The 15985-nt window shown below is 40.6% G+C and overlaps 1 protein-coding gene across 4 annotated transcripts in view; it reads left to right on the forward strand.

Annotated features, from left to right (window-relative positions):
• The window catches only part of enah (ENAH actin regulator), a 71344-nt gene that overhangs the window by 21162 nt on the left and 34197 nt on the right, over window positions 1-15985 (forward strand). For 2 of the 4 annotated variants that reach the window (XM_083563048.1, XM_083563047.1), the window contains exons 2-3: window positions 7379-7544; window positions 13888-14065. In XM_083563048.1, coding sequence (XP_083419174.1) covers window positions 7379-7544; window positions 13888-14065 — 344 coding nt within the window. Of the gene's footprint in view, window positions 1-1770; window positions 2295-7378; window positions 7545-13887; window positions 14066-15985 lie in introns of those variants that run through there. The other 2 variants (XM_083563050.1, XM_083563049.1) reach the window with 2 other exon arrangements.

Here is a 15985-nt window from a genome sequence, read left to right on the forward strand (position 1 = left end):
TAGATTCACACTGAAGGCATCAAAACTATGAATTAACACGTGGAATTATATGGAATTATATACATAAAAACAAAGTGTGAAACAAAAAAGTGTGAAACAACTAAAAAATGTCATATTCTAGGTTCTTCAAAGTAGCCACCTTTTGCTTTGATTACTGCTTTGCACACTCTTGGCATTCTCTTGATGAGCTTCAAGAGGTAGTCACCTGAAATGGTCTTCCAACAGTCTTGAAGGAGTTCCTGAGAGATTCTTGGCACTTGTTGGCCCTTTTGCCTTTACTCTGCGGTCCAGCTCACCCCTAAAACATCTCGATTGGGTTCAGGTCCGGTGACTGTGGAGGCCAGGTCATCTGGCGCAGCACCCCATCACTCTCCTTCTTGGTCAAATAGCCCTTGATGCCTTCAGTGTGACTCTACAATTTTCATAGTCATGAAAATAAAGAAAACTCTTTGAATGAGAAGGTGTGTCCAAACTTTTGGTCTGTACTGTACACACACAAATACATTTTGTAACATATCAGAGTTTTTACTAAAAAATGACAAGGTTTGAAAAACGATTTTATCACTGTATTATTCATTTAAAATAATACATAAAACATTTATGACAAGTAATTCTCAATTGAGTTTACAGTACATGTACAATTCCCCTTGAAAAAGGAACCATCAAAAGGAGAGTCAAAAACCTCGCCATTTTTTGTTACTTGTGACTGGGTCATAGAACGTATCGAGGTTGCACTGTGTCTGTGTGTGTGTGTTTAAATAAATACGTTTAATATATATATATATATATATATATATATATATATATATATATATATATATATATATATATATAAGAATATTATGATTGATTTTAGTAATTACATACATTTGCATTTACATTTGTGGCATTTAGCAGACGCCCTTATCCATTATTTAAATCAGCACTGCTGGTTTCTGTCTATTCACCTTACTTGCCCTCATGGATAAAAAACCCATAGTTATGTTTGACTTTTTACTATTAGTTAGCATGTACTTGGTGCTGCTTTTTACTTCCTTTGTGCCAAGACCTTAATTTATAAGGGAGGAAACCTGAGCTGGCCATGATGCCACTGCGATTCGGAGTTTGGAGTAGAGGAGATACTGCCATCATCCGCCTTTTTACCATGTGCGCTGCTCACCATGATCTCCCACACTTCCTATTATCTTCCTATCATTAAGCTCAATAGGTTCTTTAAGGATCACTAGCAAGGTATGTCAGAGCTCGGTTTGGACCAGTCTGCAGATGGCTCTTATGTTGGGTCCTTTATAATTTGTTTGTCTACAACTTAGTAATGTTACTGTAAATCTTCTCTTGTGGTTCTCCCATTGCTACATTGGGTTTTAGTCATATTTAGGGCTGTCCACATTATATAATACTGTACAGCATGCTCAATAACCTAACCCTGGAGTGCATCAATCACCGGGAGAATGTAAATATGCAGGTCAGCCAAAGGCAGTTTTTCACTCTGGAGCTTAAACCAACCAGCAGGGAAATCCACTGATCACTGCACAGGTGTAGGTAAAAGCTAAACGGCAGTGTGCAGTTTGTCTCTGCTCATTCCCTCATTCCCTCATTCTTTCAGCTATGCTGTATTTAGAGGCTGCTGATGAGTAGCTCCCAGGCTAAGGCACTTCATAACTCATGAGCTCAAATGTTTATAGATTTATCATTATTATTATTATTATTTGAGTGGTCAGTGTAATCCTGCTGGACTGAATGCTGTACTCCAGTGACTGTAAAAGAAAATGCATTGCTGTGGAGATAATTCACTGTTCATGCAAGAGGGACTGCTGAGAAGAGCAGGGGTGGAGGAAAAACAGCAAAGGAAGGAGAAAGAGAGGGAGGCGGGGAGGGTTGGAGATTTATTTTATTTGCTTTTTTTTCTAGATTAAAATGCAACCTGCTTAGTTGAGTAGCTCTAACAAGGTGTAACGTTTTTTCATCTTCTCCCCGACGTGATCGTCCTTAATAACTGCGAGCGCTCAAATGCCTGTTGCCAGGTTACCATCTGACACACTGAAATGTGGCACTGTGTACGCGAGCGGCATGGAGAAGCATCATTGACTCGCGCCTGTCTCTAAATAATGAATCAGCGAGGCGTTGTGAGCAGGCGAAGGCGATGAATAGGCGAGTGTGATCAGGACTGAATCCGCATCGCTGGGGCTTCTGAGTGGGGGTGAGACCATGCAGCTCCAGCCTCCGACACACTGCAAGTTGTCTGGCTTCATCCTGAATGAAAGATGCACCGCATCATCAAAAATGGAAGTGCACCGGTACGTAGGTGTTGGCTTTTTCTCTGCTTGGCCTTTTTTTTGCCTGTGGGTGTGTGAGCGGTGCAAAACAGTTGTCGATTTATTCTGAACAGGATCATCTGTTTTTTTACGCTCGAAGATTTAACATGGCATAACGCGCTCATAAAGAAAAACGTGAGCACTGAGGAGCAACAGCATTAGCAGCGTTCTCACTCATGTTATCGTTGTAGAGATTCCATGCAAAAGATTTGATGACCGTATGAAGAGATCATTAAAAGAAAGGTTCCTGCTCTTCTCAGGAAGATTGCTGTTACATTTCTTTTTTCCCTGATGAGCGATTTGTCTCTGAAGCAGAAGGTCCAGGAAGTGGCACGGATCGTTTGCATATTGGACGATTCAGTCACCAGATTTCGAGCAGGAACCTCCATCTGCTAACATCTGCACACTGCAGTCACATCTTTGTGTTTCATATAGATTTTGAATCTCTTCTGTATACCATCTCACCTTTATTCTCGTCACTGTAATTGAAGCACCTGCATGTTCATTCATGTACTTATCACATCTGTCTGCAGCAGTGCAATGGTTAATCGTACAGATGCAGGACAAGAGCTTCATTAAATGGTATTTTTTTTATATTATAGGCACTTCTGATTTCACAGAATAGTGAGGGGGAAAAACAAAAAACATTTAGTGAGCAGCAGAACAGGCAATGGAAACTTAATCCTAAACTTAATGAACATCTTAAGCAGCTCTGAACTCACAACACACTGAATTGTGGGTTTTTATAGTGTGTGTGTGTGTGTGTGTTGTTGCTTCTAAGCCGTGTGCTTCCTCTGTGTTTGCTGGAGTTTCACTAGTCAAACATGCACATGATCAGCACAACTTTCATGTGTGTACTTTAGCTTTTACAAACTACAGCCGGCCGAGAAAGCTGTGTAATCAACCCACAAAAAACTGTGCAACCACATAATCTAAATAAAGATGAAGTGGTGTAGAGAAGCTTGGGATCTGAATCGGAATGTCGCTCTGCAGTTTTATTTTAGCTGCAGGAAACTTCTCTGAAACTAATCCTTATGTTGCCCTGTGATGCTATGATCTGCTATGATTTCCAGATGTACGTGGTCCTTCAAACTGTTACTAAAATGTGCACCTGAAGCTATGCTTCACTTGAAGTGGAAGATCTCTTACTATAGAGCTCTGAATCTTGACTTTACATCTCTGACTGCACCCCAGGCCTCCTCACCTCACCTACAACAGTAGCTGATTTTACTAACACTCATGTGACTGAATGAATCTCACACAAATCTCCACAAGCGAACTCTAAACTCTAGTGGAACATCTTCTCAGAAGAGTGGAGTTATTATAACCACAAATGGGGACTAAATCTGGAATGTGATGTTCAAAAAAGCACATACCAAACAAATGCCCAGGTGTCCACACAACTCTATACTTTTTATAATCTACTAGCTGAAAGTACCCGTGCTTCGCTACGGAAGGCAGAACGCTAAGCAATATGGCAATAAGCAGTAAGCACTGAGCAGGACTGTATGATCAGAGATCAGAATGTAATGTCAACAAATAACGTACTACCCCTTTGTAGTACTGATACAGGGCAAACTACTTTGAAATTAATTTTTATCGTGCATCTAACATGTAATAAGAAACAATGTACTAAGTTTCATTAGGATCCGTAATGTTATTTCGAAGAATTTACAATGCAGGAGAAATCGCGTTTTTTTCGAGTTAGCCGCGATCCAGGCCGAATTTTTCAAAACCCTTTCTTAGTGAGCACCCAAGACCCAAGAGGAAGGTATGTTCCAAATTTCATTGCAATCCGTTTAGTGGTTTTTGAGATTTCGTGATGAGTGAGTGAGTAAGTCAGTGGTATTTGAGCTTTATATATATATATATATATAGATAAAAGCAATAGAGGCTGATTCTTACCACATTGTATTATTATTATTATTATTATTATTATTATTATTATTATTATTATTATTTGTTTTTCTGCTTGTGTTGGAGAATGGGAGGTGTGTGTGTGTTTGAACTGAATGTTGCGCCACTGCTTCACTCAACACTGAAGAATCAGATTGATGGAAGGACAGGAAGCACTTGGTTTTACACTCACAGTGCTGAGTTCAGTCTCAGCTTATATTACACACACTTATGTATCTCTCAGTTCCATTAGCCTCTGCAGGGTCATCTCAGTCATGCTTATTGTCACCAATTCCATTACAAAAACTTCATACTGTTTAAAATAAATGTCACAGTTCAGATGTTTATGGGTGACTCCAACAAAATATCTATACACTTGGATCTGACTAGGGGCATCACTCTAAGGACACCATGTTCAGGTCATAGCCTGCCTGTGTGTGTAAATAAGGGATTTTCCTGAAATGCTGAGAGTAGCGCTGGAGAATGTCTCGCCTTTTTTCTCTAGCTTGTAATACATCTTGCAAATTAGAAATTTTGAAATGGGATCGATTTATTCAGTAAAAAACGAGAGGAAATTCCTTAGTGCTTGGATGTGCATGTTTTTGCTCACGTTCGAAGTTACAGAGACCAATAAATGAGACATTAATTAACATTATGTACCATTGTCACGTGCGCCCGCACACACGATCAGGATTGTGTGTAATTCTGTAATTACTGAAGTATGAAGGGTATAAAAGAGTCAGGAAAGTCTTAAGATAAAAAAAAAATTTATTCTCTCAAATAAACATGTTTCTGAGCGCTTTATAATCCACATTAAAAGGCCGGTATGCTGCATGAAGTCCACCTATGCTCTGTGTGTTTTACTATCTAGCACTGTGTGTGTGTGTGTGTGTGTGTGTGTGTGTGTGTGTGTGTGTGTGAGTGTGTGTGTGTGTGTGTAGAGAAGATGGATGGATAGTGATTTTAGTTTCTTCTTCTTCTTCCTCGTCTTCCTACTCTTGCTCTTCCACAAGATCTTTCTCTCAGTGTATTGAACTACACACAAAACCCGCCCACGTGTGCATTGTTGCTAAGGTGATGGCTGTAATTCCTCAGCCTATAAAAAGCACAGAGGAGTGAGCGGGAAGTCGCTGGAGAAGGGACGTCTCGTGGCGAATGGACGTCTCGTGGCATCCACACTGCGCTCGCGCTCGAATCCTTCTGGTGTGATTAGAGCGCACTTTTAAAACCTGCCATTAATTAAAAAGCAAAAAAATATCAGAAGCCCGTTTTTGCATACGTGATGCTGCTGCAGTCTTACGCAATATTCACCATGCAGACTCTCTCTCTCTCTCTCTCTCTCTCTCTCTCTCTCTCTCTCTCTCTCTCTCTCTCTCTCTCTCTCTCAAGAATGCTTACATGTTCAGTTTTTTAAATGCCTCTGCTGGAATCAGCTTCCCCCCCCCCCCCCCCTTTATTTTTTTCTTCCTCTGCAGAGCTGAGTGGTAGATTGGCGTGTAGATTGCGTGAGAATCAGTAGTGTAGGTCAGTTCCTTTGAATTTTTTATATATATTTTTATGTACTGTATATATAGAGTAAGCTGGCAGTTGTGCATTCGCTTCCCGGTGGGAGTCGGAGCCTATTTCCAGCTCCCTGTAACACCTACACCACAGCCTGGACTCTCCCTGTGAGCACTGTTCCTCCTGCTACAGCCAGCTCTGTGCCAGTAGCTGTGTGTGTGTGTGTGTGTGTGTGTGTGTGTGTGCGTGCGTGAGTGCGTGCCTTTAAAATAGCTGCCGTGTTTCTCACGCTCCTGTAGCTTGTTGAGTAGGTGAAAACTCTCATTCAGGAGCTTCGAATCTTCATTTGGAGCAGCTACTGAGTCCCCATTGAGGATGGAGAGGTTTCAACTCCATCTAGAAATTGTTTATGAAAATGCTGTTGTGCTCTGTCAGCACACACACACACACAAACACACACACTGATATAATGGAGATTGTATACACAAACTAATAAGGTTGAGGTGCTCCACTTTTCTGGGAAGGTGTTCTACTAGATTTTGTGGAGATTTGTGTGAGATTCATTTAGACTCAAGGATGTTAAAGTCTGGTACTGATGTGGGTGAGGTGAGGAGGCCTGGGGTGCAGTCAGTGCTCATATTCACCCCACAGTTCACTCAATAGCTTTTACTCCAAACCATGTAAAGTATATCTTCATAGATCTGGCTTTGTGCACAAGGGGCTTTGTCATGCTGGCACAGGTTTGGGAAAATGTTCATGCCAAAACATCCAAAGACGTCCCACACAATTGTGTGCCTCCAACCTTGTGCTAACAGTTTGGGGAAGAACCACACAAGACTGTAAAAGTTTTAAACCACCACAGTATTATCAAACCACTGTATACTCAAAGAATTTAGTTTGCAATGCTTTTTTTTAAAACTGCGTCACATGGGAAATCTGGTACGGAGAAGAACAGTTTGCTTAAACGTTCGAAAAACTTCTTACCCTACAACAGTACCTGATTTTACACCCTTGTGGCTGAATGAGCACAAATCTCCACAGACACAATCCAAATTCTAGAGGAAAATCTACCCAGAGTAGTGGAGGTTATTATAACAGCAAGTGGGGGACAAACTGGTCATATATATATATAAGATAAATATTGTATTAGACATGTAGAAATGGAAATTGAGACAGAAGTATACATATATAATAATTATATTAAGTTGTGAAGTGGGAGCGGAGATTTAGAGGAAAGCAGAACACAGTGATATTGTGAAATCCTCAGTCATGTCTGGTCCTGTAGCCTGGACCTCTCCTGTGTGTAGCGACACTGGGCGATGACGCGTAATCGCTCCACTGTGTCACTCTAAATCAGACGACAGATGGTTGAGATTTTTCACTGCGCTCGAGTCTGACTCACTCTTTGTATTAGACAGCAACGAGACACCAAACAGTAATTATATTATGACAGATTTGTCAGAATGGGTCAAGGTGAAACACAACTGTAAATCCTTTTTATCTTACCCCTTTTCATAATTAATGATCTTCACCTCTTTCAAGAATTTTGTAAGTCAAGTTCTCTTTATGAACTGATGAAATCGGTGTTAGTGCCAATCAGCAGGACACGTATCGGGGACGCTGTTCCGATCACGTTCCTCAATGTTGCTCTGTTTGTTCTTGTTGCGCAGTGAGCAGAGTATCTGTCAGGCCCGGGCCGCCGTCATGGTGTATGACGACACCAACAAGAAGTGGGTCCCAGCCGGAGGTTCCACGGGTTTCAGCAGAGTCCACATCTATCACCACACGGGGAACAACGCCTTTCGGGTGGTGGGCCGCAAAATCCAGGACCACCAAGTAAGCAAGTATTACATTCATTCACCAACTAACAATGAAACGAAATATGAGTATTGGCACCTTTTCTTTAAAGACGTGTGTTTAAAGTGGAAGTGGAATTGGACATGCTTCAGATGAGCAAATTATAAGCACACGTGGAACAATCAGATTAGTGCACCAAAGCTACCTGTAGTATAAGATTATATATTGTTCCACCTGACTAATTCATATGAACTTTCATATGAAGTACACTTCAAATACAAATACGATGAAGGTCACAGGAAACACACAGGAAGCTTTCGGATTAGTATTATGTTCTAACCGCTTCAACCCTGGTGTCCTTCTCAGTGCAGTCTCCACCCAAACCTCCCGGAAAAAAAGACCTGTTTCACTGTCCCATACACACAGGTGAATAATCATGTACTGGCATGTACTGGCACAAAGAATGATCTTTGTGTTGCGTTGCCTAGGCCGGTCTTGTGTGTTGAGGAGAGACGCAGATAAACTTTGCACCTATGTGAGATCCTCTGGTTTGTTTGCTGCTTCTGGCTGGATGTACATGTATGTGTAGTTTGTGAGATTTCTTGACGCTGAGAAAGACAGAAGGAGCTCAGTTTTAGTTTGTGTAGCAATTTTTAACAATAGCTCTTGTCTTAAAGCAGCATAATAGACATGAACAGCTTGATTGAGAGATTTGGGATAAAAGTAAGGGCTTCAGGGGTTTTTTATGAATAAAGCCATGAAAATGCATCCACTCGTCTGCTGTTTCAGTGTCTCAACAGTGTTTTGGAAGAGACGCATGAAGGAATTTGCATGGCTTGTATGATTTGACTAGTCATTAACTGTCCTACCTGCCCAGTCTCTGCCTTTTACACTTATTAGGTTAAACACATGTTCAGAAAATTACAGTATTGCAAGAAACAAACAAAAGTATACATTGTGAGAGAAGAAAAAAAATATTCTGAAACCGAAACAATGAGCTGTGTAAGTTTTAGTTGTGGGCCGGGGTTTAGTGGTGCTTTACTTTTATTGGATACAGAGGTTTGGACGGACAGGTCCAAAGATGCAAAGACGTCAGTGATTTTTTTAGACCGAGTATTTTTTTTTTATTTTTTAGACCGAGTTCTCTGTAGAGTTCTAGCTTTTGAACTTTTGTAATGATTTAATTTCTACACTATTTGGCCTAAACTATTGGGACACCCGACCTCTATGTCGTTTTGCACCAAATAAAGATGGAGGCACACAATTGTGTATGATGAAATTTTCTCTTTACTTGAACTAGAAGACCCAAACCTGTTCCAGCATGATGATGCCCCTGTGCACAAAGCCAGCTTCATGAAGATCTGATTTTTATGGGTTGGAGTGGAAGACCTTGAGTGTCCTTCTATAGCGCTCTGATCTTAACCCTATTGAACAGCTTTGGGATAAATGTGGGTGCTGACTGTACCCCAGGCCTCCTCACCTCACCTATAGTACATCAGTACCGTATTTTTTCTGACTGTTTTTCGGTCTTTGCTACTTTTTTCGCACGTTTTGACCAATAACATTTCTGAACGAAAACGAATAAACGCACTTCACCTGTGTTCTGAGCTGCACGGCATCGGGAAATAAAACTTTTTTTTTAAACGCACGACGATGCCAAAAGATAAACTCCAGAGAAATAGTTGTGAAAGGAAGGAGGAAGACAGTGAACAATGACTTTCTTGGTAGGCCACTGTTTAGATACAAGCCATTGTAACGCGTTGAGTCTGGGTCATGGGTTAGCTTGCTAACTCCAGCTGCAACAGAAATCATATAAGCACAGACAGGTTTTCAAAACTCGTGCTTTTTTATTTCTCTTGGCAACAGCATTACGGTTTAGTCAAAGAAACTTAGAAATGAGCATCAGAAAATAATAAGGACATATTCCTCGGTCTTGCACACATGCAGTAATAGAGGAAAAATGTGGCGGCAGGCTATTCCCAAAATACCGCTTTGCTCTTAAAGGAGCCACAACATATTTCACCCGTGTAACAGACACTGTCGTTAAGCCTGTGTAAAGTTCATTAGTTTCAGTGTAGACACCTGCGTCTTATTTATGTTTAAAATAAAAATCTTTGTCAAATTCAGTGGGTGTGGCTTATATATACATCTATATCTATATCTATATATATATATATATATATATATATATATATATATATATATATATATATATATATATATATATATATATATATATATACACACACATATCTTCCCAGAAGAGTGGAGCAGTTGGGGTCTAAATGTGGAATAGCATGTTTAAAAAGCACGTTCCAATCGTATGCTTTGGTGTCCACAATTCTTTATCTATATAATAGGGTTTTGTTCATCCAGTAATGAACAATAAGAGACCCAAACATCAATTATTAATTACTAGCTAATATACTAACTTGCTAAGTAAGTCCTTACTATTTCAAGTTCCATTCAATACTGTTGGCACAAATGTGATTCCACAGAAGTGGAACAGCTGCAGTGTGAAGGTCAGGGTCGGGTTCTGGACACAGATGCTTTATGCTCCGAGTTTGGGCTTTTTCTGGAGAATAAAGGCCCAGTGTTGATTTGAATGAGCCGTAAAACAGCATGAGGTATATGTAGTGGAGATGTTAATATAGCTCACGACGCTATGCGTTAATTGAGTTAGTTGAACGGTGGTGGTGATTAGCGTGTTGGACTCCTGTCATGTGTTGGAGTGAGAAGTTTGTACTTGCCACTGGCAGAATAGTAAATGTGTGAGGAAGTGATGAGCAGCAGTGCGTAGCATGCACTTTATCTGCTGTTGTCCGGTTCTCTCGAGTGTTTATACACACACTCTTTTTTGTAGAGGAGGTGAATTCATGAGTGCATCCCAAAATTTTCTTTTAGCGCCTCGTAATACATTCGTGAACCTATAGTCAGCTCGGAGTTTAGTGCAGTAATAAAATAATTTCCCAGCAGCACTTGTGAAATAAAAGTTGAAGGATGAGTGGTCCAGTACAGACCACGCTCACTCTAAATGCTAAAACACACCAATAGGACAATCTAACGTCTCCTGTTTATTTAATGTATCTTCGTGTAATCCCACTGGTTTGCTCAAATGCCCATTGTAAAGCCATGTTAGATGTAGTGTAGTAGTCTCCTATTAGCTGATGCTCTACTTTTTCTTTTTAAAACTGGCAGGGGATCCTCGCAAAACAATACAGTGATTGATGACATTAAATAGTGATAATAGAATTAGGGTTCATTTCCCATCAGTCATATAGACATAGTGTTTGATAGAAGGTCTGTAAGCTGTCAGAAAACAGAAATCTGTTATTGAAGGTGCTGATTGTATTTACAATGAATGCTAATGGTATCCTCAGGGAGTTTCTTCCTCACCACCATCACCTCTGGCTTACTCATTAAGAATAAGCTTCTATTTTTAAAAATGAATATCCTGAATCCAAGTATTTCTGTGAAGCTGCTTTGCGTTTATATTCATTGTCATTCATTGAGTTGAACTGAGGAATGTTGGTGGTGGTGGAAAAGAATTTCAGCCATGTTGATGATGGCTATCTCCTCAACCAGGTAATATATCACAGTATCATCCAAGCATGTTTAGTATGCACTTGTTAGAAGCGCCTTTGACTCTGCCTTTGAGCTGGTTTTGACCGTTCATCAGAAAACAGCTTGGGGTGCCATGTATGAACATTTCCTTCTCACCATCTAATTTGGCATTCCAGATCAGTGACACCTTTTGATGCAATTAGATGAAATAAGGCCAAATAATTGTGGGCACCTGGGCTGTTATAATAACCTTCACTCTTCTTGGAAGCTGTTCCACTAGATTTTGAGTTTCATTCAGCTACAAGTGTGTTAGTAAACTCTTGTCCTTGGGTGCAGCCAGCATTCACTTTCATGCCAAAGGTGTTCAATAAAGTTGGAGCTCTATAGCAGATGACATTCCACTCCATCCCATGTAAAAGATATGTTCATGGTGAACAGGTTTATTGTCATACTGGAATACCATACTTAATGGTAACAATATCGGTAAAGAACCGCACATCTCTGGAATAATGTTGTCCGTATAGTTTATGAAAAGAAAGTCACTATGAATATCACTGAAATAGTTTTGTTGTTATAAAGAAACATTCATTACATGTTAGACAATAAATTGGGAACGACTTGGTTAACATTAAGAAGCACAAACACGGTAGGCTTAATCAAGTCATTATAAATAGGCTGTGTGCAGTATTTTACACCATGCAGTGATTGAAACTGCTTTACAACATTAATACATACATTGATGATGTATGTGCTGCCTGCTATGACCGGAGCCAGAAGCGAATTTATTGCTGTAACATCGTTGTAATGAAAATAATGCAACATCAGGGTGATTAGGAAAAAAAATGACAAATATTTATTAAACAGTTTGATCAAATTATAGAGAAGCTGGAAAAGAACTGCCGAGTCGACCGCTTGACCGGCTCACACTGTGTTCTGGCCAGCTGTTTAGTTCGGACTGGACGCTGCTGCTTTTAAGAACAGATTTTCGTTTAAAACCATGAATGTTTAATGATAGTGGCTCGAGTTAATAATAATAATCAGTCCAGTGCATTTTTGTCTGCATTGCACACACACATACCTAACCATGTAAATGTATAACACCTATGTATCATAGTCTCAAGACTGACATTATTACTGCTCTGTGTGCCGTAAGGTTTATTGTAGAACTGCAGTAGCTTTACAGCTGTATGTGCAGATTTTTGTGTGTAACGTAGTACAAGAAAAAAATGCATTAATAACCATATATTACCAATTAGTGGTCTTTAGGGAGTGCTTCTGAGGAGAGGTGTATAGAACGTTTCTCTCGATGAAATGCAGAGTCACCGTTCATTTGCTCGAATTTCTACAGTTACAATCACAAATATGCACTTCCCCTCCAGTACCCGTCTGTTCTTACAGCACTGTCAGCAGATAGCAGAGCTTTGATGAAAGCAGAGGAGTTTTCTTGTAGAGGGGGCAGGGAACGTCAGATTCACCCAAACCAAATTTCTTATGTTTGTTTGAGTGTTTGTTTGTTTGCACAAATTCCTGCAGCTATCTGTTGGCCATTTAAGATCAAATACATGCTTTTCACAACGATGTTCACGTCACTCGTGTTTCTTAAAGTTTTTTGGATTCTTGCTATAGACTCTAATCTCATTTCTTGACTGATGGTTCAGAACATGCTGAAATCTCCCACATATACACACCTTTTTTGCTTGTGGTCAATGGGGATTTAGTTCCAGAATGCCTCTGGATAGCCTAGATGACATTTTGCAAATGTTTCTGATGATTCTTCGACTCTTCCATGCAGATCATGTGCATGCAGCGCTGCACAGTAGGATGGTGCGCTGGTTTTCCAATACATTTTATTTCTAAAATGGTTTTAACAGTGGAGACTGTTACGAAGCAGATTTAAAGAAATCTGAATATAAAATGTAAGTTAATACCCCCAGTCCTGTAGGTTCTTGCTGTCAGTCGGCAAAGTGCTCGGTCTTCCAGATCTTGCTATGATTTCCCCAGCACGCCCTAACTATCATCTCTTAATAACATTTTAAACAGGGGAAATTGTGAGCCAGAGGCTTTTTTTTTTCACCCATCTTTTTATAGTCGTCCTCTGCTTTTTATGCATCACATATATTCATTTTCGGCTCTGCAGCCAGCTGCTTAGATGAATCCATTGTTGTCTAGTGCTAGCAAAAGGTGTGAAGAGTGTGTGTATTACGCTCTGGAATTGTTTTACCCTTTATGATTTTTGACCTGAGTAACAAGTCCTAAGTCATTTTAGGACTTTACACCTCCATATTTTTGCACATGCAATTTATTTTTATTCATTCATTCATTCATTTTCTCCCGCTTATCCGTAATCCGGGTCGCGGGGGCAGCAGTCTAAGCAGGCCCACGCCTTCGACTGCTGCCCAATCCTCACAGCACCGTCCCTTACGGTCCCTCCTGCAGGTGGTGAGCCCACGGGAAGGCGGCCCCACGTCACTCCAACGTCACAGACCTTGATATTTCCCTCGTAAGGGACCCCCGGAGCATAGAGGGTTAAGGGCCTTGCTCAAGGGCCCGAGAGTGGCAGCTTGGCGATACCAGGGCTTGAACCCCAGACCTTCCACTCCCCCCGCTGGAGCCACCACTCCCCTTTATTTATTTATAAATTTATTTTTATTTAATCAAATATAAAGTAACTATGCAGCAACATTTGTAATTTTTTCCACACTGATGCTCCACAAAGGTGCATGTTTAACTGCATAGCTTCCTATAAACCAGTCATTTTTATTTAATTCTGTGTAGAAACCCTCTCTTCAGTCTAATGTGTTTCTTGTGTTGTTCCCAGGTGGTGATAAACTGCGCCATTCCCAAGGGCCTGAAATATAACCAGGCAACTCTGACGTTCCATCAGTGGCGTGACGCACGCCAGGTGTATGGCCTTAACTTTGGCAGCAAAGAGGATGCTAACGTGTTTGCCAGTGCCATGATGCATGCTCTGGAGGTGCTCAACTCTCAGGATGCGGGTGAGTCGGACATTATTGTTGTGTACAGTGTTTTCACAGTAATGATTCCGCTAACGGCCGAGTCAAGAAAAAATTTGAAATTAAATCACAGAATTATGGTGTTATGGTATCGCTGGATCAGAAACATGGGCCTCTTTATTCTTTGATATTTGAGCATTCACACAAAAGGGAACTGGTATACATACCTTTTCTTTTTTCTCCTCTTCATCTCTTGTGGGATCTGAATGTGCTTTCTGCCATTGTTCACTTTGTGAGCCTGTGTGTTCATCTTGAGTTTGAGCTTAACACAGTTCACTGTAATCTGGCCTTGACCCTGAGGCTTTTCAAATGAGCATGTGCTTGTGTCTGACCCGTATCTTGTTTTTTTTGTTTTTTCATAAATTTCATGTAGTTCTGTACCATTTAGGTTGTATTCAAATCTCTATCCATCCAACCGTGCTGAAATTTTACAGTATGTACGTTTGCAGAATGCATCCGCAGACCATTGTGTTCTGTGTGTAGAGTAAGTGGTGCGTTTTCTACTGCTGGACTCCTGTTATCACCCCAGGAAGCTGTGCATTCACACTCTTTATCGGCATCTATTAATTACCTTATAGTCATGCGCCTAATTATCCAAAGTGCTGTTAATTATGCCTTCCTTACTGACACGCCAGTTAGCATGTTATCAAGGCCCGGGGAAATCCGACATCTCAGCTGCTGTAGGAATAAAACCAGGTGCTTGATTATGCTTTTTAACTTTATAGTGTTTTCAGCCTCGCTTTTTACATCACGTGTCTCTCTTTTTCTTTTTTGGTCTACTTTCTCTCTGCTCAGCTCATGCTTTCATTATAAAAACATATATTCCAGTATATCCACAATATTTTCTCCTGGAGCCGAGTGCGAGCCATTCTCAGAAGGAACGTCTGTACAATGGAGCGTTGATGACAAAAAAATAAAGATGCAAATAACAACAATACCTGTCTCACCTGGTTGATGGGGACAGGAAGAGCTTGTGATCCCTGAGGTGAAACTCCCAAATAGTTTAATGACACACAGGTTACCACCCAAACCTTTTCTGCCTTTGTTTATGGCTTCTGTTTGATAGCTTGCGCTATTTTAGTCGCCAGCTCGTGGTCATTTGCTGGCTAACTGCACGCTCCAGCACTTTAGCACTGGGATTTAATGTAGAGGTGAAAGAGTGCCATGTTTACTTATTGAATCTGAGTCACATTTGTGGGCGGGACGCAATTTGTTTGACACCCAAAACTGGCAGGACCCTGGGGGGTTTTAATGGGATTTGATATTTATTTTTAAAAGTATACTATTTAAAGCAAGACAAACAAGGAGATTGGGCCGTCGACTGACAGCCCAATCTCCTTGTTTGTCTTGCTTTAAATAGTATACTTTTGTATACTATTTGCAAGGATATACTATGTGCAGGGATGATGATGATGATGATGATGATGAAGAACTTGAAAGTTCATATTGAAAGTTATTTACAAAAAAAGAGCACTCTGTCCATACGGAGTGTCTCAAAATCGTCTCTAGCTCTCTTTACCACCAAGCTGAAGCTAAAGACCAGCTAGCTTTAGTCATACCCTGTTACTTCTAAATTTACCAGTAGTATCTTGCAGAAGATCACGTAGATAGCGGTGGAAGTGTGAAGTTCCTGCAGACATATAATGATGATGACCTGCTGATGCCTAAACTTTCTAGTACTTTAGAATATCTAAAATGTCTCCTACTCCTCTCAACACATACACATGCTTAGGAGATATGCAGAAAGCAAATTCTTTATCTCCATTCTCTTTGCTAGTCACAGTCGGACTCTAGAGCTGCCAGGAGAAGACCTGATGATCTCCTCCTCAGAGCTCAGTACCAGACATCCGGCTTGTCACTGGGCTCCTCACGGAGACTTTTATTTTAGGATCTCGTCACTGG

This window comes from Silurus aristotelis (genome assembly GCF_946808225.1).
Source record: "Silurus aristotelis genome assembly, chromosome: 15".
Taxonomy (NCBI): Eukaryota; Metazoa; Chordata; class Actinopteri; order Siluriformes; family Siluridae; genus Silurus; species Silurus aristotelis.